General features: G+C 55.9%; 10 protein-coding genes and 1 non-coding gene across 11 annotated transcripts; 5 read left to right on the forward strand and 6 right to left on the reverse strand.

Moving 5' to 3' along the window:
* Positions 1–1,388: 1,388 nt before the first annotated feature.
* On the forward strand, positions 1,389–3,275 carry BKA78DRAFT_11265 (tRNA A64-2'-O-ribosylphosphate transferase). Its single transcript, XM_066882287.1, has 3 exons — positions 1,389–1,836; positions 1,900–1,934; positions 2,037–3,275. The coding sequence occupies exons 1-3, from the start codon at positions 1,502–1,504 to the stop codon at positions 3,077–3,079; spliced, it is 1,413 nt and encodes a 470-aa protein (XP_066749302.1). The 5' UTR covers positions 1,389–1,501; the 3' UTR covers positions 3,080–3,275.
* An 893-nt stretch (positions 3,276–4,168) lies between these two features.
* BKA78DRAFT_291284 (hob3 protein) lies at positions 4,169–5,186 on the reverse strand (the record flags this gene model as incomplete). The annotated part of the gene is made up of 5 exons (XM_066885868.1): positions 4,169–4,563; positions 4,626–4,684; positions 4,734–4,881; positions 4,938–5,108; positions 5,174–5,186. 5 exons carry the CDS (start codon positions 5,184–5,186, stop codon positions 4,169–4,171), a joined length of 786 nt encoding a protein of 261 aa, XP_066749303.1.
* Positions 5,187–5,565: 379 nt separating this feature from the next.
* BKA78DRAFT_329264 (uncharacterized protein) lies at positions 5,566–6,796 on the forward strand (the record flags this gene model as incomplete). Its single annotated transcript, XM_066889654.1, has 3 exons — positions 5,566–5,649; positions 5,714–5,971; positions 6,026–6,796. The coding sequence occupies 3 exons, from the start codon at positions 5,566–5,568 to the stop codon at positions 6,794–6,796; spliced, it is 1,113 nt and encodes a 370-aa protein (XP_066749304.1).
* A 1,358-nt stretch (positions 6,797–8,154) lies between these two features.
* Positions 8,155–10,330, reverse strand: BKA78DRAFT_329265 (uncharacterized protein; the record flags this gene model as incomplete). The annotated part of the gene is made up of 2 exons (XM_066889655.1): positions 8,155–9,954; positions 10,007–10,330. The coding sequence occupies 2 exons, from the start codon at positions 10,328–10,330 to the stop codon at positions 8,155–8,157; spliced, it is 2,124 nt and encodes a 707-aa protein (XP_066749305.1).
* Positions 10,331–10,579: 249 nt separating this feature from the next.
* BKA78DRAFT_260842 (phosphoribosylamine-glycine ligase) lies at positions 10,580–12,211 on the forward strand. The gene is made up of 2 exons (XM_066885421.1): positions 10,580–11,425; positions 11,473–12,211. Exons 1-2 carry the CDS (start codon positions 10,621–10,623, stop codon positions 11,949–11,951), a joined length of 1,284 nt encoding a protein of 427 aa, XP_066749306.1. The 5' UTR covers positions 10,580–10,620; the 3' UTR covers positions 11,952–12,211.
* Positions 12,212–12,734: 523 nt separating this feature from the next.
* BKA78DRAFT_11315 (uncharacterized protein) lies at positions 12,735–13,762 on the reverse strand. The gene has a single exon (XM_066882292.1). It carries the CDS (start codon positions 13,321–13,323, stop codon positions 12,808–12,810), a length of 516 nt encoding a protein of 171 aa, XP_066749307.1. The 5' UTR covers positions 13,324–13,762; the 3' UTR covers positions 12,735–12,807.
* A 501-nt stretch (positions 13,763–14,263) lies between these two features.
* BKA78DRAFT_t29 lies at positions 14,264–14,380 on the reverse strand. Its single transcript has one exon. It is a non-coding gene; the product is annotated as a tRNA-Gly (tRNA).
* Positions 14,381–15,211: 831 nt separating this feature from the next.
* On the reverse strand, positions 15,212–17,610 carry BKA78DRAFT_302381 (MBOAT, membrane-bound O-acyltransferase family-domain-containing protein). Its single transcript, XM_066887442.1, has 5 exons — positions 17,504–17,610; positions 17,399–17,443; positions 17,248–17,347; positions 16,177–17,195; positions 15,212–16,129 (listed from the first exon to the last, which is right to left on the reverse strand). The coding sequence occupies exons 1-5, from the start codon at positions 17,523–17,525 to the stop codon at positions 15,462–15,464; spliced, it is 1,854 nt and encodes a 617-aa protein (XP_066749308.1). The 5' UTR covers positions 17,526–17,610; the 3' UTR covers positions 15,212–15,461.
* A 266-nt stretch (positions 17,611–17,876) lies between these two features.
* Positions 17,877–19,394, forward strand: BKA78DRAFT_231496 (cyclophilin-like domain-containing protein; the record flags this gene model as incomplete). Its single annotated transcript, XM_066883776.1, has 1 exon — positions 17,877–19,394. A coding segment is annotated over one exon (1,518 nt), but the record flags the coding sequence as incomplete, so codon positions are not given.
* A 324-nt stretch (positions 19,395–19,718) lies between these two features.
* BKA78DRAFT_244633 (UbiE family methyltransferase) lies at positions 19,719–20,564 on the reverse strand (the record flags this gene model as incomplete). The annotated part of the gene is made up of 1 exon (XM_066884047.1): positions 19,719–20,564. One exon carries the CDS (start codon positions 20,562–20,564, stop codon positions 19,719–19,721), a length of 846 nt encoding a protein of 281 aa, XP_066749310.1.
* Positions 20,565–21,276: 712 nt separating this feature from the next.
* On the forward strand, positions 21,277–23,544 carry BKA78DRAFT_291291 (uncharacterized protein; the record flags this gene model as incomplete). The annotated part of the gene is made up of 1 exon (XM_066885869.1): positions 21,277–23,544. The coding sequence occupies one exon, from the start codon at positions 21,277–21,279 to the stop codon at positions 23,542–23,544; it is 2,268 nt and encodes a 755-aa protein (XP_066749311.1).
* Positions 23,545–23,587: the final 43 nt, after the last annotated feature.

Below are 23,587 nucleotides of genomic sequence, written 5' to 3' on the forward strand. Positions count from 1 at the left end.
CAGGCTTGTGCCGAATACGAAGGCCAATCAAGATGGGAATTGACTTCAATAGTGTACCAGAAAGACGGACAACTTCGAACGTCGTGGAGAGGTCTCCACTTTCTGAATCTGGGGTAGAAGAGGTGGCTAAAGACGCCGGCAACGCGAGTCTGCAGCGAGAGGCGGAAGCCAAACGAGGGACTGCTTGCGTAGCGCAGAAGCAGGAGGACAAAGGACAGGGTTGCAAGCTGTCAGCAGGCGTGTTTGGCTTTCTTGCACGCTGCAAATTGCGCTAGGCATGGTGGAGGGAAGGTGGGCCAGACTCGTGCCAAAGAAGAGGGGCTCCTGCGCCCTTGATCCTCGCTTGCGCTCCTAACGACTGCGGCCCGTCGGTGCAGCTTGCGTCCTTGACCACGCTCTTGGGCACAGTGACCGCTGGCTAACATCATCCTCGTCGCTTGCTGCACCTGTCTGCTGTTGATCAGCCCTCGACCTCAAATAGAAGCACTCCAGAAAAAAATCAAGCATCGCCATACAGCGTGGCAAAAGGAGAACCCAAGCCAGGCGTCGAAGCGAAGCATCATTCCGACCAGGACATGGGTTGTTGAGATCTGCTCCGCCTCGAGATCTGAGCACGCCCTTCGACTCGTGCGCGTTTTCCAGAGAACTTCCAACTCCAAAGCATCGCGTGTCAGGATTCGAATAGATTGCATGACAGCGCCTAGTCATGGTCCATTTGGTATAGGGCAGAGGCCAGACCCATGGCTGCGTGCTGTGGAGAAGGCCTGGAACCGTTGGGGCGCGCGCGACTTGATGGCTCGGTAGGAGAATTTTTTGAGGGCCATCAGGCACAAATGACGCGAGGGTGCTTGAGGGCGCTTCAGGTTGAGACAGGGTGTTTTTGGGTGAGGAACAAGACACGCGGCCTTGAGTCGTGCGAACTTCGCCTAGGAAAAATTACATCATTGCCTGAGTCGTCTCCATGTTCATCCTCATGGTCGAAAGGTTGCCAGTCAGCGGTTTGGTCCAAGATGGAAATGCTGGACACTGCAGCTTGTCGTCAGCGGCAGGTTTGGGTGCAACTGGCTTTCAGCTGATTTCGCCGTGGCCAGGACAAGGCAAGCTGCAACGATGCAGAAACGGTTCCCCACAAGTTGTATGCTGGGGAAAAGATTAGCCGCTGAGTCGCGCACAAAGCGTTTGCTTCCATCGACGGCAGGCTTTCCGGCGGACCGAAGGGGGTTGAGAGACAGCTGACGGTTGGGTTGCCGAAGAGGATTATATCCCGCGACCCGACAAATTGGTTTGGACTTGTTTTGGGCAAGTTCCGACAAGACTGAGGTCAAGGATCGGGAACGCGAAACCGCGCGCGTGGCCGCGAGACCCATGATTTTCAACACCAACGGCACAGACCATATTCGTCTTCAGCTTTTCGCTTCTGTTACCTGTTCCGTTTCTGAACAACATCAACACCTGCAGCTTCACCTTGTTTGGTCCTATCTGCCCTTGCTAGACACGCGCCATGCCTGCAAAGCAGATCAGCACGGCGGACATCATCTTCCCCGAGCTGTCCGGAAACTCTCTATCGAGCACCTTGTCTTCGCTCAAGCGCTCAACTTTGTCTACGACCAATCGGCTTCGCTCCATCGCCTCAGACGCAGAGTTTGTTTGCGCAGTGGCGGACGCATATCAGCGACCGCTCGTGGCCAATGAAAGATGCGGTAGCTGGTACATACCTCTGACGCGCAAAACCGCAAGCGCGTACTTCAAGAGCACGGACGGACACATGGGCGAGTGGAGCTTCAGCTTGAGACGACTCAACGTCCAGGTGCTCCAGGTGGCGGGAAGGCATGATGGGTAGGTTAGCTTTGACTTGTGCAGCCCAACGATGCCAGACATCTAAGGTTGAGGCGCTGGCAGATGCGTGATTGTCGACTCCACGCGGCGGGGAAAGCGTAAGTGATTTCTTTTGCCTTCCCCCGATGTTCCGACGATTCCTCTATCATGGTAGACGCAAAGTTATCCAATCGCCCGGGGACTGATTCGTTCCGCTGCAGGGATGCCTGATGCTCTGTCTAAGACGATTCCAACGTGGTGCGCCGTTTGGAACAGGCTTCTCTTTCCTGACGACCCAAAAGCTCACCAGCTGTATACGCCACGCCAGTCAGTATCAGAGTCGGAGCATTCGCAAATCACAGCCAGACTCGACTCGTTCGTCCATTTGGCTCAAGAACTTGGGCTTGATCTGGCCAGTTTACGAGTACACCTAACTAAACCGCTTCGCCCGATATGGGTGACTCAGGAGTCGGCACTACCGCCCTCGCCCCCTGACTTTTCAGACTTTCACCCCATTATCCTCTGCACGTCGTCGCGTCGCGTTCTGGGGGGCGAAGTATCCGAGGGCGGCTACGTCCAGGGCGCCGGCGACGACGCCGAAAGTTGGTCTCACGGCCTCACCCCGCAGCTCTTTTGGGAGAACAAGCATCAGCTGCTCGAGACGGCTGAGAGCGAGCTATCCGAGCTCATATCCAGCCTCCTCGAACAAGAATCTCGCAATGTCAATAGTGCCGGAACCGCTGCGGTGGTTCTCAGACCTGCAACCTGGTTGTCCGTGATTCCACACGCCTCGCTGCAAAACGCAACAGACTTTGACGCTGTCATCGCTTGCACCGAGACGCCAGATGCGGCGCTTCAGAAGCAAAAGAAGTCCAAGTACTGCCACCTCAAATGCACAACAGGCAAGCTGGGCAGCCGAGATTTGCGCACCGTCATCCCCGCAATCGAAGCTTTCATGCGGGACTTGCCCGTCACTGACTCCCTCGTCATCGGCTGTGCAACGGGAAAGGATATCTCAGTGGGCGTGGCGCTGGCAGTGCTGTGTCTGTACACTGACGACAAAGGTGCGTTCTCATCTTCATGTATACCCCTTAATATCTCAAGAGTCATGGTGGCACTTGCGGCTACCATCTTCGCGAGACGGAGCTCGGATGCATTTCATCATTACTTTCTCGGAGTACCTTGTGTGCTTCCCCTAGTCAAGCATATCAACCCTCCTCACCCCTCGCTCACACCACTCTCTTTCTCGGAAGTCCCTGAATAGTTCCCTTTCATTATTTTTTGAAGGACCTTGAAACTCTGCCCTTCCCTCAAGTAGCACACGAATCCTCTTTCTCGCCACTCAACCACACCTCTTTCTGTCTCCCTTCCCCTCAGGAAGCACACATATACTCCCTCTCACACGTCACCCACATTCCCTACCTAACCTCCTCCTCCTCCCAGGCACCCGCACACGCTCTCCAAACCCCACCATCAACAAGACCTTTATCAAGCAGCGGCTCAGCTGGATCATGACGTCCTTCCCCGACGCCAAGCCCTCGCGCGCAACGCTGCAGTCGGTCAACGCGTTTCTCTTTTCGCCGCGCGAGGAGCCCGAGCCAACGGAGGGGTAGCAACTTTCCTTCCACTCGCGCCCACGCGTTTGTAGGATACGTGATGAGCCGGGCAAGCGGGAGCGGCACGGCGGCGACTCTACTTTCTCGGCCATCGAGTTGGATTCATGGTCTTCCTCGCCCAAGCCAAACGACGTCCAAGTCCCGCCAATCAACAAGACCGAATGCAGGCCACACGGTTGGACCTCCAGCCACGAACCACGCCCTCGATAACTTGGCCCCTCGCCCGTCTTGTGTCTGCAAGGAGGTGGTGTTAAGAGGAGCGAAGGTCGGCTGTAGATGGGGGATCGAGGGGTTGGAGAGCCATTGCCTTGGGACAATTGTGATGCACTCGGTCTGACAGAAGTTACGTTTCGAGGCGTAGCACTCAAAGCATCACACAGCGTCGGCAGTGGTTCATGACAAAATTGGAAATTATGGAATAGCCCTCGGACAAAGAAGACTGGTATAAGGAGGGCGCTCGACGAGAGTTCCCGTAGGAACCCCCTTATTGACTACCTAGGAAACTGACCAAAAAAAACGCATTTTATTAGCAATCCGATGCGCAGGGGCAATCAACGCCGCTGAGTTCCCAAGTAAATGATGAGTGATGATAAGGTGGAGGCGGTGGCAGCAATGCATATCTAACGGCAGACCCGCCGGCCCGAGGCACAGTCGAACAAGAAGCAGTGCACACTCCGACAGACGGTCGAGGAAAAGAGGATCAATCAAAACAAAAGGAAAACACGAATGCTTGCTCCCTAAACAGTCCCCGCAATACTCAGCTCGCGAATCTCCTGCAGCACCTCCTCGACGCGCTGGTCCAGCTGCCCGCTCGCGTACTGATCCCTCACGTCCGCGTCGAGGTACTGCTGGACCTGGGCCATGCGCGAGTAGGCCTCGGCGCAGAAGCGCAGCTGGATCTTGACGAGAGCCTCGAACGAGGGGTCGAGGTAGGGTACGCGCAGGTCGATGAGCTGGGGCAGCTCGTTGGTCAGCTGCTCGTTGAGCTGGTCGTACGCCGCCTTGGCCAGCTGCTCGTCCTTTTCGGCGCGCGGCAGCTTCGTGGGGTCCTTGTCGGGCTTGTCTGTCAGCTTGCGCACTTTGGAGCGCATTGCGTCGTAGTCGGTCTGCTTGTGCCCGCGCTTCTTGATGCCTGCGAATCGCACATGTTAGTTCTCTAGTTCAATGCCACTGCTCTGCTACGGGGTGCCGTACATTCGTTGATTTCGGGAAAGTAGGCGCAGAATCGCGATATAGGTTCAAGAATGGTTTGTCTAAAGGATGGTCAGCTTGCATTTCTGAGAGCGCACTGGCGCTTCGCACCGATAGGGTCCGTCCAATGCCTTGATCGTCTCGGCGTCTAGGTCTGCCACTGCTTCCTTGTAGCTTCTACTCACGCCGTCCCTGGCGCCCGCGTCGCCGTAAAAGGCGTCAATCGTCTCGGCAATGCGCATTTGCGAAGCCGTCATAGCTACAACACAAGCAGTCAGTCACAATCCCTGCCGCCTTGTCGTTTGGCCTCCGTACCTCGTAGCGAGTCCAGATAGCCCTTGGCCTCCTTTTGCAGCTTGTTGGCGGCCGACTCCATGGTGCGGTAGCGGCGCAGCTCCGTCTCAAAGTCGCGGTCGTTTGTCTTTTCGACATGGCCCGTCTTCATCATGACCTGGGTCGTTGCCCGGTTGACGCCCTTTTTGAAGCCTGCAGAGCGACGCGGAACGAGGTCAGCCAGCATATCATGGAGGGGCCTGGAGTTGCCCACGTACCTGACCAAGACATGTTGATTGTGGTGTTGCCGTTTGTCTCGCCGGGTGGTTGTCTTGTCCAAAGGGTCTTGGAAGCGGTGCAATCGAGGGGCTTTGGTGGGGGCGGCGCAACGCGCGAGAGACGGTAAGGAACTGTCGATGGTTGTCGTAGGAGAAATGGCGTCGAGGAGAAGGAGGATGAGGCGCAGGCGAGAGAATAGGCAGCGGATTGTGGTCTTGGGCGACGTCTTGGAGTGGGTGTGGCTGTGGATGACGCCGTACACCAACCCTGGCCAGTCCAATGGTTGCTGGTCGCGCCCGGCCGGCAAGCCTCGGCTTGGCATGACGAAGCTTTGCGGGCTCGCCGTCGACTTCCGTTCCGCCCAGATCTCCAAGTTCCGCTGTCACTCACCATGGCTTCCGCTCGTTTCAAAACATCTCCGAGCTCCCTCTTCACTCCGCATGCTGCCTTCCTTGCTGCCAGCCCGCCGCAGCCTGTTGCGCTTCGCACGATGCGCCGGTCAATCCCAAGCTAGGTGTCAATCGACAACCGCTGCCCAGCCAAAAGTCGTCTTTTCCGGCATCCAGCCCACGGGCATTCCGCATTTGGGAAACTATCTCGGCGCTCTCCAGCAATGGGTCAAGCTGCAGGACAGCATCGGTCCCAATGACACGGTGATATATTCCATTGTCGACCTGCATGCCATTACCATGCCCAAGGACGCCGCGCAACTGCGGACGTGGCGGACGCAGATGCTGGCGAGCCTGCTGGCCGTAGGACTGGACCCAGCAAAGTCGACCATTTTCTACCAGTCCGACGTACGGCGCAACAACACCATTGACGACAGACACACCCACTGATGGTCTCTGCAGGTCCCCACGCATACGGAGCTCATGTGGATGCTCAGTTGCCACGCGTCCATGGGCTACCTCTCCCGCATGACACAATGGAAGAGCAAGCTCGACGTCTCCGACAGCAGCACGATTGACTCGGAAAAAGTGCGATCTAAGCTCAAGCTAGGCCTCTTCTCATACCCAGTCCTACAAGCCGCCGATATCCTCGTACACCGCGCGACCCACGTGCCCGTCGGCGATGACCAGCGGCAGCACCTCGAGTTTGCGCGAGAGCTGGCCATTGGCTTCAACGCCAACGTGTTGCGCGCCCCTGTCCTTGTCGAACCGACAACTCTCCTCTCTCCCGCCCGCCGCGTCATGTCGCTTGAGAAGCCTGCGCAGAAGATGAGCAAGAGTCAGGGTTCTGAGCTTTCGCGCATCTACATTACAGACTCGGAGGACGAGATTAGACTTAAGATTCGTAAGGCGCGGACAGATGGCATTGAGGGTGTGTCGTATGACACGGAGGCACGTCCAGGGGTCTCAAATCTGATTGAGATGATGTGCCACCTCGGCGGTGCGGAAAACGTCGACGCGATCGTTGGCGAGTGCAAAGACTTGAGCATGCAGGCTTTCAAAGCCAAGGTCGCAGACACAGTAGTCGAGCATTTGGAGCCCATCAGAAGCAGCTATCTGGATTATCTGGATCGCCCAGGGGCGCTGCGAGACATTGCGGAGCAGGGTGCGGAGAAGGCGCGGAAGAGGGCTGGCGATACGATGAAGGATGTCAAAGAAGCCATTGGATTCTGAAAAGCAGACATGTCCGCTCTAATAATGTAGGTACGTAGTGACGAGAATCTCATCTCGTCAGTACCAGCCTATTTGCCAAAAGCGCGCAATGCCTCGGACAGGGCATCGGCCTCCTTTTCCTCCCTCTGCAGCTCGTCATGCTTCTCCTTAGCCTAGATGAGTGACTTTTCCGCTTGTCGCCACAAGGCTGCCGCCTGGTTCCGCAACACTTCCACACGCGCCATCTTCTCCAATGTCTGCCTCCTCAACTCTGACTTGGAAAGGGGCTGCTCCTAGCGCTGCTCTGAGACGAAGTCAGTGAACAATGTATACATGGAGTGAAATAAGGTGGATGTGGAAGACGTCTGACGGAGTCGTCCCAGGGAGCGACAGCGAGGAGAGTGACTCACAAAAAGGAGACGAGAAACGAGAGAGCGAAACGTACCCTGCGCCTCGTCCAGCGTGGGCTCTGTGGTCTCCCTCTCAGGCTTCTCCTTCTTTACAGCCTCAGCAGCCTTCTTCTCCATCTTAATCTTCCTCTTCTTCTCCAACGCCTTGATAACCCGCTCCAGCTGCTGCTTTTTCGCCTTCTTGGTAGCCTGCTTGCTGTTAGAGGGACTGCCAGGTTTCCGACGACGGGTTGACGTACGAGGCGGCGGCGGTGGTGATAGTGATGATGATGGTGGACGACGTGGATGACTCGCTTGTCCTTGGGTCGAGGTGGCACTGCGAGAGGATGCTGTTAGTATTCAGAGATGCAGCTTGGAGGAGCAAGGCGCAGACTTACTTCTTGGATGGAGGGAGGTGGAGCGAGTGGCTCTGTGTAGTTGCAGTGAGGAGGTTGTGGTGGTGACGAGAGAGAGAGAGAGAGAGAGTGAGTGAGGCGTGGTGGAGCAGATGCGGCGTGGGTGAGACGCCAGAAACCCATTTTCTCTCAATGGAGGCAGATATTGTGTGGAGATAGCCTCGTCGCTCGTGGCTTCCTCTCCATCTCCTCCGGATGTGCTTTCCTTTCTACTCAAGGTCCAAGGGTCTAGGCTGCGTCGCAGACTGAGCAGCATCAGGCAAGAGCCACCCAATACTCACCACCGCAACGCAGCTTGTCGCTGGCTGGCGAGATGAGCAGCCCAGCCTCGAATCCTACAGTCGGTACATGAAGGCGGCTCGTAAAAATTTGTCCTTTATTTCTTGATGTTTAACGACTCTAAATGCAAAGACGATGCCACCATCCAAACAAGGAGAGCGTATCTACCGGAATTCTCATGAGAGATCCTCCGAAACGGTGCCTACTTCGTGACCGTCAAACCTAACCAAATGGAAATCGAAAACATTTTCCTCCCTTTCTTAAAACTTGGGAATCAACTCGTCTCTATCTCCCCTCACTGCCACGCCTGCATATTCTTGACCTCACAGCCCTCGCCCGTCCGCTTGACCAAGCGACCAACCTCGTGTACGCTCTCGCCATGCTCCTTCAGCACCTTGATCGCCTCGTCCTTCTTCTCGGGAGCGACGACAATGACCATGCCGAGACCGGCATTGAAGGCGCGAACAAACTCGGCGTCCTCGACGGCGCCAGCCTGCTTGAGCCAGGCAAAGACGTCGTGAATAGGCCAAGTGCCCGCCTGGACCTCGGCGGCGAGGTGGTCAGGCAACATGCGCGGGATGTTCTCGACGAGACCGCCGCCCGTGATGTGCGCCATGCCCTTGAGGAGGCCGACGCGCGTGGCCGCGAGGAGCGAGCGCACGTAGATGCGAGTTGGCGTGAGCAGGCTGGTGCCAACAGTCTCGCCAGTCTTGCTCCATGGTGCTGGCGAGTGGAACGAAAGACCGGCGCGCTCGACAATCTTGCGGATGAGCGAGAAGCCGTTGGAGTGCGGGCCGTGCGATGACAGACCCAGCAGCACATCGCCCTCGGCCATGGCCTTGGTGTCAGGCAGGATGGTAGCTTCGCGAGCAATGGCACCAATGGCTGCACCGCCGGCGTCGTACTCGCCTGCTTGGTAGAGGCCAGGCATCTCAGCCGTCTCACCACCAACCAATGTGCAGTTTGCTTGCTTGCAGCCCTCGGCCACACCTGAGACAAAGGCCGCGGCCGAGGCGACGTCGAGCTTGCTACACGCGTAGTAGTCGAGGAACATGAGAGGCTCGGCACCTTGAACAACCAGGTCGTTCACGTTCATGGCTACCAGGTCGATACCAACAGTATCATGCTTGCCCATCTCAAAGGCAATCTTGACCTTGGTGCCGATGCCGTCAATGGCGCCCACAAGAATGGGCGCCGACGTGTATCCTGCGGCGGCCAGGTCAAAGGTTCCGCCAAAGCCTCCAATGTCGGCGTCGGCGCCAGGGCGGCGGGTAGACTTGACCGACGCCTTGATCTGCTGGACAAGCTCGTTGCCTGCATCGATGCTGACACCAGCAGAGGCATACGTCATGGCTTCTTGCTTCTCCGGGGTAGCCCTCTCGACGGTGGTACCATCCTCAGCCGGCTCAAGGAGCTTCCAGATGCACTCAATGTTTTCCTTCTTGAATTCGTTGATCAAGTGGTTGGCAATGCCGTCAAAGTTGTGCGTTGCCAGAGCCAGGATGGTGGGACCGGCACCAGACAGGCAAATTCCAAGAAGACCCGGATGCGACTTGGGGGTGACTGATTGCAGAATCTCGGTGAGGCCGGGAATGAGCGTCTTGCGGTACGGTTGGTGGATCTTGTCCTGCATGCCTTCGTAAATCATACCAGGGTCTGGTGGAGACTCGCCCAGTGCGGTCGTCAACAATGCTATTCTTTGCAGGTTGAAGACCATGTCGGCGCGAGTGTACTTTTCCGGGAGGACACCTCTGGCCTTTGCGGTGGAAACCTCAAACTGGGGTATTATGGCAATGCACTTGATTTCCTTTGCCCACTTGAACTTCTTGTAGTGGCCAATGTTGAGCGGGGGCTCCGGGGGCTGGAGGCCGGTGTCGATACCACCCGCAGGCTCGGGAAGAACCTCTGCCAGGGGAATTTCCTTGCGGGCCATGTCCTCTGGGTCCAGCTCGTTGAGGTAGGTTCCGACGAATCCACCGTAGAGTGCTGCCGCAACGTTGTCCGGATGTCTTTCAATCATCAAGCAGTAGTCGAGCATTCTGGCCTTGGAAAGACCAAGCTGTCCAACCTCGTTTCCTAGGTTGACACCGGCAACCTGGATATGTATAAGCGGGTGCGCAGCCTGTATGTCTAGAAGTAGAACTCACCACTGCCGCTCCGCTGCTTCCCAGACCTCTTCCCAAAGGGATTGGGTTTTTGATGTGGACGTGAACGTTGGGAAATGTCCGTTGGCCATGGCACTTGAGGACGTAGAGGGCGGTGCGGGTGATGAGGTTGCTGTCGGGATCCAGGCTGACTTCATCCTCACCTTGGCCCTCGTAGGTTATGCGACAGTTGAGAGGGCTGGTTTTGGCGGCGGCATCGTTGGGAGTGACGTGAAGTTCGAGGTAAATGGAGAGGGCGAGGCCAATGACATCGAAGCCGGGGCCGATGTTGGCGGAGGAGCAGGGAACTTTGATGACGCAGGCCATGGTGAGGAACGGATGGGATGTGCGAAGTCAGCGACCTCGGTGGGCTCGCTGGACGAGTCTTTTGGTGGTTCGAGAGATGGAGTCAACCCTCTGACCCAGCCCTACGCGAAAACTAAAGCACAAGGGTCACGCGTTTATCGTGTCCGCACTGGCGTGCGTTAGCGGCGGCAGACGCGGCAACTACTTGTTGGCTAGGCGTGCCCCGCAATCGGACCATCTCCACCAAAATTTCAAGAGCTCACCGCGGGGCATTGAGCATTGAACGCCAGACAACACACCAGACACGAACAATGGCTGACATTCGAGTCCTCATCGTTGGCAACGGCGGCCGCGAGCATGCCATTGCCTGGAAGCTCTCCAAATCCCCCCGCATCGACCAAATTTTTGTTGTTCCCGGCAACGGTGGCACCGGCGCTCTCGACAAGACCAAAAACATCGAGACGGTCAGCGCCGACGACTTCCCCGGACTCGTCAAATTCGCCCTCGAGAATGACGTCAACCTTCTTGTTCCTGGTCCCGAGGCTCCTCTCGTCGCTGGCATCGTAGACCACTTCAAGGCCAATGCCCCCAAGATTCTCGCCTTTGGTCCTTCGGGCGCCGCCGCCCGCATGGAGGGCAGCAAGACCTTTTCCAAGGACTTTATGCACAGACACAACATTCCCACCGCCGCCTACCAAAACTTCACCTCGCACGACGCCGCCCGCGCCTACCTGGACAGCGTCGACCACCCGGTCGTCATCAAGGCTGATGGCCTGGCTGCTGGCAAGGGTGTCATTATTCCCACAACAAAAGAGGAGGGTCACCAGGCGCTCAAGGACATTATGCTGGACCGAGAATTCGGTGCTGCCGGAGACGAGGTTGTCATTGAGGAATTCCTCGAGGGCGACGAGCTTAGCATTCTGAGTTTCAGCGACGGAAACACCATTCAGAGCCTGCCGCCTGCGCAGGACCACAAGCGCATCTTTGACGGAGACCAGGGCCCCAACACTGGCGGCATGGGCACCTACTCTCCCACTCGCATTGCTCCCAAGGAGGTGGTGGACCAGATTCACAAGGAGATTCTGCAACCCACAATCGATGGCATGCGCGCTGAAGGTAAGGGATATTGAACAGGCCATTGATGGTATGCTGATGGATATCAGGCTACCCCATGGTTGGTTGCCTCTTCACTGGTCTCATGATGACCAAGAAGGGACCCAAGGTCCTCGAATACAACGTCCGTTTTGGTGACCCTGAAACCCAATCACTGCTGCCCCTCTTGGAGACCGACCTGGCTGAAATTATGCTGGCTGGTGCGGAGGGCAAGCTGGGAGGTTTCGAAGTCAAGGTTGCCGACAGGGCTGCCGCGACTGTCGTCGTAGCTGCCGGTGGTTACCCTGGATCGTACAAGAAGGGTATCGAGATGAAGCTGGACCCTCTTCCCGAGGACACTGTCCACTTTCATGCCGGCACTTCTCTCAAGGATGGTGTCTTCCGCACGGCCGGTGGACGTGTCATTGCTTCGACCGCGTGGGCGCCAACGCTGGAGGAGGCGGTCAAGAAGGCGTACAAGGGCGTCGAGGGAATTCACTTTGAAGGCATGCAATTCCGGAAGGACATTGCTGGTCGTGCTCTCAGGTAACTACGGTGAGTGATATCCAGGAGACAAGAGAAAATAGTCGGCCATGAGGCGGCGCGGTACTATCGTGGGTAGAGACGTAGACACCCTGCTGGAAAGGGCTCGAGTGGTGAATCCCTCGATTGATGAGAAATCAAAAGGTAAAATGTCGATACGGAACAAGAAGACTTGAGGTGGCGTAGCTGGTAAATATAAACCAACTTGGCTGCTCAGAAGCATCCGTCTTTGGAAGTGAATTCACCAGTCTTTGCATTAAAAAATCCAACAAATTGATAATTTGGTTGACTGGTTTCAAGTGATTGAAGACTCCCTGTCACTTCATCAGTTGCCGACCCTGGTCAACGCTAGCTTCGTCGCCGTTCCCGTCAGGCGTCACACCGCCCGCCAAGACGTCCGCTCACCAACCAGCCGTGGCCTACCCTCATCAACGTCGTCATTCCATCTCGACATCGGCCATTCTCCAAAACGGGTCTCGAAATACCACCGCTCGCTCACATCCTCACGCGCTCTGAGCTTCCACCGCTTGTCATCGCCGGACGTCAGACACTCCCGCCTCGATCGCAGCTGCCGCAGTAGCTCTCCGACCGCACTCAGCCGCCATAATGAAGCCCGTTGTTTCTGCTCTGAATGCATGGACATGGTATGCGCCTACTTGCTCCCCATGGTGTTTCCAAATTCCAGTCAACGGCGCATGTGCTAGATGGAGCGTGTTGGGGGATTTTGGGAACAGCCGCTTCAGCTCTTGGACCCTACAACTCCGCTAACGCCACGCTGTAGCATCGTCGTGTCCGTCTTTGCAATCGTAATCCTGTCCGTCATCGGCTCGCTCTTCAAGGTACGCCTTCCAAATAACATCGAATCATTCCTCGCCGCTCTGGTTCCCGCCCCCTCCGTCGCGCGTTTCACGGACCACCGCTCCTCCGCCTCCGCATCGCGTCGATCGACTACAACTCTCCGGATATTTCGAAGGTGGAGACTGACATGAGGGTACTTGCAGACAAACAACCATGTCATGATGGGCTCGACCGAAGACCCGGAGAACGGCCCAGCCGTGGCAGCCGCAGTATTCGGTGCCGTAGCAGTTTACGGTGTATGTCTTTCGCTCCCCACCAGCGTCACAGAATCTGACAATGTCCCATAGGTGTTCCTCGTCTTCTGCGCCGGCCAAGCATACCTGCACGTTCGCGAGAGCCGCCGCGGCGCCATTGCGCTGTCCTAGGCGCCCTGGCCTCTCCATTATCTTGTTTGACAATACATTACATGCATGCTTGCTTTTAGATACGAACCTCATGCACAGCTTTTGCTGGTCTAGAGAACAGGTGTCTGGGGATGACGCAGCCGGTGGCTGTGGATGGGGAGCAAAACGCGGTGGCATGGTGCTTTACGGACACGAAGCCGCAACAGTCGAACGAAACAACCAAACCTTGTCCAGCGCGGGCCGTGATGGACGAGCACCGTTCGCCAGGATCTGTCTGTGACGAGTGCCTGCGCCTCACGACCGCGATCTCTCCATCCATCTTGCCGCGGTGGTGGTGGGTTCGGGGTTTGGAAATGATGCCCCACACAAAACGTCTTTTTCTGTTCTGACGACCCCTCTGCCCTCTGCTTTGGTTTCCTTTTCCTTGTACCTCTTTGCCTGCCCTTGCCGAGGGAGGCTGGCGGGTGGTCTGATTTCTGCTTCTTTTGTACAGGTACTTTTTGTACGTAGGCGTTGAAGGTGGGTCGGTGGGTATGTAGGTAGGTAGGAAGGTGGTCTAATTAGACTGAATTCGTCCACTGCTCGTCGTCGATGGTCCGTTGTCATTGGGGGTTGTGAATTTCGCTGTGGGAGTGTGTGGTGACAGGACATGCTGTCTCCCTCTGCCTTTGCCGCATGTCAAGTCTGGCCCAACGGCCTTCGACGTCAGTCTCAAGGGCTGCAAGCGGTTGCATGTAAAACGCCTTCACTGTTTGTCTGCTTCTTTCCAGCCGAGGACGATGTCGTTTGCGAGCCAGTCAATGATCCGCCGAAATGTGGTGGTTTGGGTCATTCCTCGCATGAAGTAGCGAAACATGCTGAAGGACTGCCATCTGATGTAGGTCCATCAAAATACAAAACTCAAGGCGCCTTCGACTCCCGCATCTATCCATCGTCCCTTCCTGCTGTGCCCCGCTCCTTCCAGTGCAGCGCTTGCTCCTGCCTCGCTTTCCTGCGTCGGCAGCGCCCTTTTCCGCCCCCTGAATCCGCAAAACCTCATGCTTTCAACGCCGCAACACCCCAAAAAGCATCCTGAACAAATGACATAGTTATATTCTGTCAAAAAGGCAAAAAGAAATGCGTCGGCCGGGAATCGAACCCGGGGCTGATCGAGACATGAATTGCCCGCCCAGTAAATACTCGCAAGCGCGTCTTCGAATGGCAACGATCAATTTTACCACTAAACCACCAACGCTTGTTTTGTGACTTGATATAGAGTAGGGTCGCTTTTGCAAAATATATACTACAATTTGCAGGACCAAAGTCAGAAACTCCTCATTGCCCTGGAGATTCTGGACAAATGACCATCATCACAGAAGAATTCATCGCTAAAGATGCCGGACCGGATGTAAAAAGTATCTTCAAAGTGGTGGGTGGGGCAAAATTTCCGCCGTCAACTCTTCCTTAGCCGAACGAAGCCATGCTTTCGCGGCCCTACCTTCTCCGGCCTGCGTCCCTGTACAATGCCAAAAAAGGGGATGAGTCACATTGGGAAGCCGAAAGAAGCTAAGAAATGTCTTTTTGCTCCCGCCAAGTGGTGCCATGATCGAGAAAAGCTGTCAATTTTTGAGCATCATCAATGCAAAATGCAGACCTAGCGAACCCCTCACACTTGACACAACAGACACATTGTTGCTGAAAAGTCCCGCCCTTTCGCAGACATTCGGAAGTGGATGGCCTTTCTTGGAGACGCACAGCTCCCAAGACAGTGATACGATACCGCCGTATTTTGGGGGAAACCTGACTGATGCGACGCGTTTGTTGAACAAGAGATGCAGCGGGAATGCCGCGATTTTTATACTCACTGTCCTCGGCCCAGGCGTGGTACCCGCCCTGACCACGAGAACAAGGGGGCCTGCATCACCTCATTCACATGCCCTGCCAGCAAGCAATCGCCAGACTCAAGCCAGACGGTGCCAATCAGGTGCTGAATGCGACTGCAACTGCACAGACAGAGCCAGAGCACAGGAACCACGTGCCCAGCGCACAGCAAGAACATTATTTGCTCACTGCATTAGTTTGAAGGTGATGTTTGAATGCTTGATTTGATTATGCACAGGATGGGGAAAAATCAATATACCCAACGCTCCCAATTTTCCAACCACCAACGCGCAATCAGAAACGATGATACTTCCACCCAGCCAACCGGCATCAAAATGAGCACTCCAGAGTGTTCTGGCAAGCTAGCAGAGGATTGAGATGGCGAGTGACTTTTCCAAGTTTATCACTCTCCAGGACTCAAGCTATACCGCGTCCGCGTCCGCCTCATGAGATGCTTAGTTCTTCTTCCCCTTCATCTTCTCTTCAACCCACTCCCTCATCTCTGCAACGCCAGGCGGACCTTCGCCAGCTGCTTTCCTCCGCTGTACCTCAGCCTTGACCTCATCAATCGCATCCTGAACCTCCTTCTCGGGGTCATCAGGCAGACCGAGATACGTCTCCTGCCTTGTAATACCACCCAAGCTCTCGGTGCTGGTGTTACGACTGAGACCAGGCCTGACGCCCAACGCCTCTCCAAGAATCTTCTCCTCGAGCAGGTCGTCCGCCGTAAACGAAGCCGGCATAGTCTTGCGCTGCTTGAGCTTCTCGGGCGAGAGGGCGGCAGCGGCGCCGGATGCGGTGGCGCGTTCGGGTGCCTTGGCGCCGACACCAGGACCGGCAGATTGACCCTTTGCAGCGCGCTGTTTGAGCTTCTTTTGCAGAATCGCCTTGCCTGGGCTGTTGAGGAAACCAAAGCTGACAGCAACGCCAGCGATTGTATAAAACCACACGCGCTGCCACACAAGGAAGGAGTCGGAGAAGCTGAGGAGGATAAAGGGAATGACGGTAAAAGAAAAGGCGAGTTGCGTAACGAGCCATGTGAAAATGTCGTAGTAGATCTTGTTGGGCAGCGGGCGTTGACCGTCGGGTGAGAGGAAAAAGGGGCGTAGGAGACGACGTCCATCTACGTCATGTCAGCATGTGGCCACTCAGTGTTGCGGTGGGACTTGCGCTTTGAAATCGTCTGCAGGAAGCTTGCCAGAACAAAGGCCATGTAGTAGCCTGGGTAAAAGCCGTGCCAAAAGGCTGAAGTAACAAATGTCGCCAGAGTTGCGCGGAAGCCAGGCTTCTGCCCCTTTGGAGTGACGCGCAGGTACATGTAGTTCTTAAGCCACAGGTTAGTATTGACGTTCCAGTTACCCAAATAGGCGTGTGTGTTCTGGGCGAGCTCTATTCCGAGAGGCTTCACATTCTGAAGCCTGTTCCAGTTCACGCGGCCGGTCTTGGGGTCCACTCCCTTGTAGCCAATGCCACTGAGAATGCAAGCGCCCTCGGTCAACAGCCAAACACCATAGTACTTCATGCGAGTCGTGAGACCTAGCATGTGGAGCTGCAAAATGCGCCTGAGAATGCCGTGCTTCATGTAGTCGTCGCTGAGCAGCATCTCAGGGTAGTACCAAGCAGAAAACTTGAGAAAGGCAAAGATCCAGACAAGACCATAGATGGCCTTCCATGTGGCCGGCGTTCCACTGCGGGGAATCTTGCGCTTCTTGCGGGTTGGTGGCGCATGCGTTGGGTCAACTCCAGGCGGCAGTTTGAACATGCTCGTAGTCAACCACTGACGGTAGTCCACGTAGTCGAACGCAGGACCTGCAAAGAGCGATGGAAAGAAGAGCACATATCCGGCATAGTCCATCAGAGACGGGAACTCGCGAATTGCGCGCTCTTTTTGGTAGTCGGAGAGCTCGCTCTCGGGTAGGCGTCCATCGTGCACGTTCCAGCAAAAAGCAGTGAGCTTCATGACAAGCACCATTTGTGCGCCAGTAATGTCGACCGTCTGGGGAGCGTTCCGGAATTGTCTGTCAAGGTGGTTGACAGACATGTGGCCCATGAGAAAGACGAAGCCGATCCAGGGCATAAACGGACCGTCGACATATCTGGCAATAGCATATGCTCCAGCAGAGCTAATGAGCAGCGTCCGCATGCCTGTCCAGAGGTCGAAAAGACCAACCAGGTAAAAGAGCGCGACCCTTGTTCCTTTAGCGAACGTTTCCCACATGTCTAAACCCAAAAGCGACGCACGTTATTATAAAGAGGTTCTTTTGCCATGGCTTCGAATCTGGTATGCGCTTGAGGACGCCAGCGAGCGGATAGGAGAGCAGGAAGGATGCGATGAGCTTGACTGCGAGGGTCAGTATACAGACTTGCGTTTCCAAGGGGTAGGCGGGCGCACGCTCGTCGGTAGAAGCTCCCAGTACGTTTGCAACGTACTCGAAAGCTAGTGAGACCAGTTAGTAGCTTTTCCGGATACGAGCAAAGCTCAAGAAGCTGTGCGTACGGAGGTTGATGTAGGGCAGCATGATGGGCGTGGTGCGGCTGCTCGTAGGACAGTTTCGAGATTCACCGCATCTTGGAGGGTTCAAGAGAAGAGGAGGGAGAAAGAAGAGGGCGTGGTAGGTTTACTTTGTGTCCCACCACGGCCAGTGACGTCCTCGCACCAGAGCACGCACGGACATGGGCGGTGAATATCCTGACCGCGTTTCTTCGGAGAATAACCAGTGTCGGCGGCCATGTTTATTCCCCGCTAACAACGACTCGCTTTCAACTTCCTGTCCTCGCGCTCTCAACGCCATCAATCCTACCGCGGTTCACCTCTCCTCCTATCCTCCCAGCGCCAGCCCTCGCTCCGGCCCCGCGCCTCCGCCGTCGCCATGTCTTCGGTATACAATCTGGAGCCGCAGCCCACGGCCAAGGTCATTCTGCACACCACGGCCGGAGACATTGCCCTCGAGCTCTTCGCCAAGCAGACGCCCGTCACGTCGCGCAACTTTCTCCAGCTCTGTCTCGACGGCTACTATGACAACACCATATTCCACCGCCTGGTGCCGGGCTTCATCATCCAAGGTGGTGATCCGACTGGCACGGGCTCCGGCGGCGAAAGCAGCTACGATGGCGAGCCTTTTGCAGACGAGTTTCACTCCCGGTTAAAGTTCAACAGAAGGGGTCTCCTAGGCATGGCAAACACGGGCCAAAAGGACGACAATGGTAGCCAGTTCTTTTTGACCCTGGGGGCCACTCCGGATCTCACGAACAAGAATACAATGTTTGGGCGCGTCGAGGGCGACACAATTTACAACTTGATGAAAATGGGGGAGGCAGATTTGACCGAGGAAGAGGGCAGTGAGAGACCGCTGTATCCAACCAAGATTACAAGCACCGAGATTGTGGTGAACTTTTTCGATGACATGGTCAAGCGGATGCAGATTGCGCAACCAGTGGCGCAGGAGAAAAAGGGCCCAAAGAAGCCCAAGAGAAAAGCGGCGAAGCAATTGCTCAGCTTCGGTGGGGACGAGGGTGATGATGCCGGCTTTGCACCCGTGGTCAAGAAGCCAAAATTCAACCCGAAGCTTGTCAGCGCCGAGGAAGACACCAAGGTCGCTGCCAACATGGGAAGTGAAAAGGCACCTGAACCAAAGGCTCCAAAGCCAGCTCGGAAAGCCAGCCCACCGCCTGCGCAATTTCCAGACTCCACTCGCAAACCACAAAAGTCTCCATCGCCCCCACCAAAGCCATCTGCGCCCGCCCAGCCTCCGCGTCGCTCGTCCCACTCCCCGTCCAGCTCAGACTCCGATTCCGAAGATGAACCTGCCCAAAAAGTGAATTCAGCTTTAGAGCGCACAAATGCTGAAATTGCGGCGCTAAAGGCTAGCATGAAGCGAACGACTAATGCGCCCAAAGAACCACCCAAGAAAAAGTCGGCGTTGGAAGCCATGATTCCGGAGACTGCAACGAGAGGTCGCAAGCGGCGAGCCGGGGGAGCAAGCGACCCTCGCGCTGACCAACAAGCTCTGGACATTCTCAGTGCCTTTAGAAGCAAGCTCGAGAGTGCACCAAAGGAGACATTGCCTCAGCGAGACCAGAAGAAGGATGAGTCGCCCGAGAAGAAGCCTGATACCAACGGCGACGCCGATGAAGACCCCGAAGCTATTCTTTGCGACTTACACTTTATACCAAATTGTCAATCCTGCAAGGCGTGGGATGACCCAGGCGCAGCGCAGGAAGACGAGGACTCTAATGACGTGGGATGGATGAACCACGCGTTGAGTTTTGAAAAAGACCGACTAGGCAAGGATTTGGAGTGGAAGAGGAAGAATGAGGAGGAGCTGGTGGTGATTGATCCACGGGAAAAAGAAAAGCAGATTGTGGGCGAGAAAAAGGGGAGAAGAGATGGCGAGAGAGATAGGGGAGGAAGAGACAGAGAACGAAGAGGCGACAGGGAAAGAGGTGGTCGTCACGAAAGGGATCGCGGCCGGAAAGATGATTGGAGAAATGATGAGAGAGACAGGGAGAATCGGCGCGAGAAGATCATGCGGAACCTGTAGGCAAAGGCAGTCCTGCGCCCGCTTCAGCTCCCGGCCGATCTGTTGACCTCTTAACATTGGACGTCAATAGTCTACTGGACCAGCGAAATCAAAAACATTACTATTAAACTCGTCTATTATCAAAGAGATCGAACTTTTGGAGTCTTTGAGGGCAAAGGAATCATCGAAAGCCTAGTCCCTGCGGGTGAAAATGGCCTCTCCCTGGGTGTTGTTGTACCACGCATCATCCAGCTGCCCAAACTCCTTCCACGCCTTGTTCAGATTCTCCAACTCTTCCATTGTCGCATACTTGCCCTCGATCGCCCTGGTCGTAAACTCGCTCTCCGTCATGCGCTTCGCCCACGTCTCACACCATTGCTTCAGACTCTCCTTTTCGAAAAAGTTGGTACCCGCCTGCACACAGATGGCATCGCCATCAAAGCCAGCCTTCATCCCCAGCCGCTTGAGCCTCCTGCCCGTCATGGGCTCCGTTCCCTGATCCCGCGCCATCCGCATCCACAGCGCAAACCACTTTGCCATCTCCCTACCCGGGCCCTCCTCGCTCTCATCCGGAAACCAAATGTGCGCATCGCCCTCGCGCACAGCGACGATTCCGCCATCCGGCTTGGCTACGCGGCGCATCTCGCGTAGTAGGCCGACCGGGTCCGCGACGTGCTGCACTACCTGATGGGCGTGGACCACATCAAAGGTGCCGTCTGCAAAGGGCAGCGCAAATGCGTCGGCTGTTTGGAATGATACATTTTTGACGCCGGCATTGGCGGCCAGCTGCTCACCTACAGCGACAGCTTCCGGCGAGTAGTCGACCCCTGTCACATGGCCTTCGGGAACGTAGGGTGCGAGTGTTGTGGAGATGCTGCCGGGTCCACAGCCAACATCGAGGATTTTGAAGTTTGGCTTGAGATGTGGGAGCAGGTACGCGGCGCACGACTGTGCAGTGCGGCGGCCATGAGATTCGAGAACCGCTTGCGAGTGGCCTTGGAGGTAGACCTTTTCCGAATTGGGAGGAGCGCTTGCCATTGTTGATGATGATGCTTGTGTGACGATGATCTCTTGGTCGGCGGATGTGGCGCAAAGCTTGTTCCGTATTTCCTGGACTGGTTGGAATGGCGCGAAAGTAGACGATGTAGCCAAGACTATATAGGCGTGATAGGACGCGGTTTGAGGAGACTACTGCAAGAACCCTTGGCGGCATTAAGATTGTGGAGTCGCTACGGCATCTATATATAAACTTACTTCCGGTTGTACCCGTTATATCCAGTCCGCTTGGACCAGCAGAAGGGGGGTTGATGCCGGGGTCGGGGGTGGATTTCAGATTGTTGTTGATGGTATCATTCAAGAATAGGACTTATGTTGTTATTCCCGGAATGCGGGTATAGGCGTGGAAGGTGTCCATGCAGAATTACGTCAAAGGTAACCCCGCCGAACCCTTCTTCCCCCACGTGATTTCCCGAAAGAACGACAACCGAAAAATAGACTGATCGTTTGTTGATGATGGGCGAAAACTGCGCCACACTTTTTCCAGGTTCCTTGTCAAATGTGCCACGCGTCTGCCTGCAACTTGGCCCCTGCATACCCTGTCCGACGTCATGTCGTTCCTGCTGTATCTACAAAATCCGCCTCGCCCAAATCCAAGTTCTAGGCAGACATTCTTCACATCCATCTTATATCAATCCAAATCTTTTCACTCTCCTTGCTTTCGAGATCAAGCCTTGACCAAGACTTGATCAAGATGGAGGACCACAAGCCGCAAGAACAAGACAACGCCCAGCAATCCTACTTGCCCTATCAACCTTATTCTCCCCCGCCACAGGACTCGGCATCTTCGTCAGCACCATATCAGCCTTACAAACCCTTCAATCCATCGTCTGGGCCTGTGCAATCCGACCAGACGAAAGATTCTGGATACTTGCCATACCGACCAGGTCAGCAGGGTTCCCCTGAGCGAAAAGACTCTCCGACTGGATCTGAAGACAAGAATACGCTGCCTGAAGCCTTGCGGATACACAAGGCTCCAGAGCGCAAAGCGTCGCCGACTGGATCTGAGGACAAGAGTCCTGTCCGAGAAACCGAACAGGCGCAGCCCGAACCCGAAAGCAAAGAGCATTATCGGGCTTTCTCACCCGAGGCGCAGCAGACCTCGGCGGCTCCAGAGCACACCGAACCGGTTGTCCAGCACGAGGTCAAGACACAGGCACCAGAAATTAATGTCGTGCAGCCTGAGCCAGAGCAGCAGTATCGGCCTCTATCATCCGAGACTCAACAAGTGCCACCGGCGGTGAATGACTCTGTGCCGCAAAATGTTGCGGCGCCAGCAGAGGTCCAAAGTCAATCACCAGAGACCATCCACACGCCGATGGAGCCCAAGGAGTACTATCAGCGTTATGAGCCAGAGCCCGCAACTGCTTCGACGGGACCAGAGGATCCCGCAGATGGGATGTATGACCCGCCCCCTGCAAGACCTCCAAAAATAAAAGAGCATGTGGAAGTAAGCCAAGCAGCTGAAGCGCCCCCTGAATATCCCCCTGAGAAGCGTCCAGCGTCAGGACACCTTGAGTTCCCGCTTGACAACAAGATTCAATTGCAAGAACCACCGAAGGAGTTTGAAGAGCCGCCGCCGGCATATCATGAGCTTCACCCACCAGTCAAAGATGGAGCTCACGACGGTCCTTCTGAGATCAAGGAGTACTACCCACCGGACATCAAACACACACCGGTGGAACCCGCAGAGTACGCGCAGTCCGAGGATGAAACGCCACCACCGATGCCACCTCGGCCTGCAGACTATCGGCCTCCTCTCCCTCCGCGTCGCTCCTATCAACCGATCGAAGGCGATGACCCTGGAGACCCCATTCATTACACACGCGACCCGCACAAGCTCGTCGCCTATCTAATTCCCTTTCCCAAGCCCAAGCTGGCAAAGGTCCCTGCCGAAAAGATTCCCGATCGTTTCCTCATCTACACGCCACCACCCCCTCCGCTGACGAAACCCGCTGAAGGCGAAAAGGAGGCTCGCGTGCACAAGATCCAGCGTAAATGGCAGGAGGAAGTGCGCAGTGCTAAAAACAGCACCGCAAAAGCCGCAAGCTGGCAGGGCGTCCGCAGCAAGGCGACCAAGGGCATCGACTGGGCCATCAAGCAGACCACCAGCTCGAACCTCGACTTTGTCAACCGCATGACTGGATCTGCTCCGAACGAAAATGCAAATGCTCAGAAAGCTATTGAGCAGCCTCATGATGCTACTGCACAGGCCCCTGACGGCACCGAAAAGGAGAAGGACAAAGACGGCCCCAGCAAGGCCGTGCCCCTGACGCACCTGACACTCGTCTACCCCTCGTCACTCCCCTATACGCCCGCTGAATTGCGTAGCGAGTTCATCAACAGCATGCTGCGCACGCAGTCAAAAGCGCAGCGGGATTCCATCATCGCGACAGGCCTACTCCCCGTCAGCGTCGTTGTAGATACCCTCATCATGTTCGTGTGGCCATTCGGCGGATTGTTTGAAGCCGATGCCGTCTGGGCCTACAGCTCGATCCGTGGTGCGAAAATAGCACGATCGACCACGAAGCGACTGCAGGCGACGAGCGAGGCCGATGGCGCTGTCGACGGCACTGAACCTGCAGACACCAAGGACAAGCCAGCCGCCACTGACAAGGGCAAGGCAAAGGCCAAAGACTCCGACCCCAGTCTTGCGCTGGAATTCACACCGTCGGCGCGTCTCGCCGTGTTGCAACGCTACCTCGCGCACCGCTGCCATGAGCGCGCTCCGGCGCTTTTCCCCTACCCATCCGGGTCGTCGCCCACTGAGAGCGAAGTCCTCGAGGCCATAGCGTGGGCGCCTAGCCAGTCGGGCGGTGCGACGCGCAATTGGGAGGATGAACGCTGGGAGATGCAGGAGGTGAAGGAGGACTTTAAGGGCATTATTGGAAAGGGGGCGAGGGAGTGGGAGAAGTGGTGTCGACGTTTTGAGGAGGATCCGAAGAAGGCGGTTAAGAAATAGGGGTGTGAGGGGTGAGTTGGGTCAAAGGATGGTGGTTTTTTGC

The sequence above is a fragment of the Phyllosticta capitalensis genome (assembly GCF_038381095.1).
Source record: "Phyllosticta capitalensis strain CBS 128856 chromosome Unknown BKA78scaffold_1, whole genome shotgun sequence".
Lineage (NCBI taxonomy): Eukaryota > Fungi > Ascomycota > Dothideomycetes > Botryosphaeriales > Phyllostictaceae > Phyllosticta > Phyllosticta capitalensis.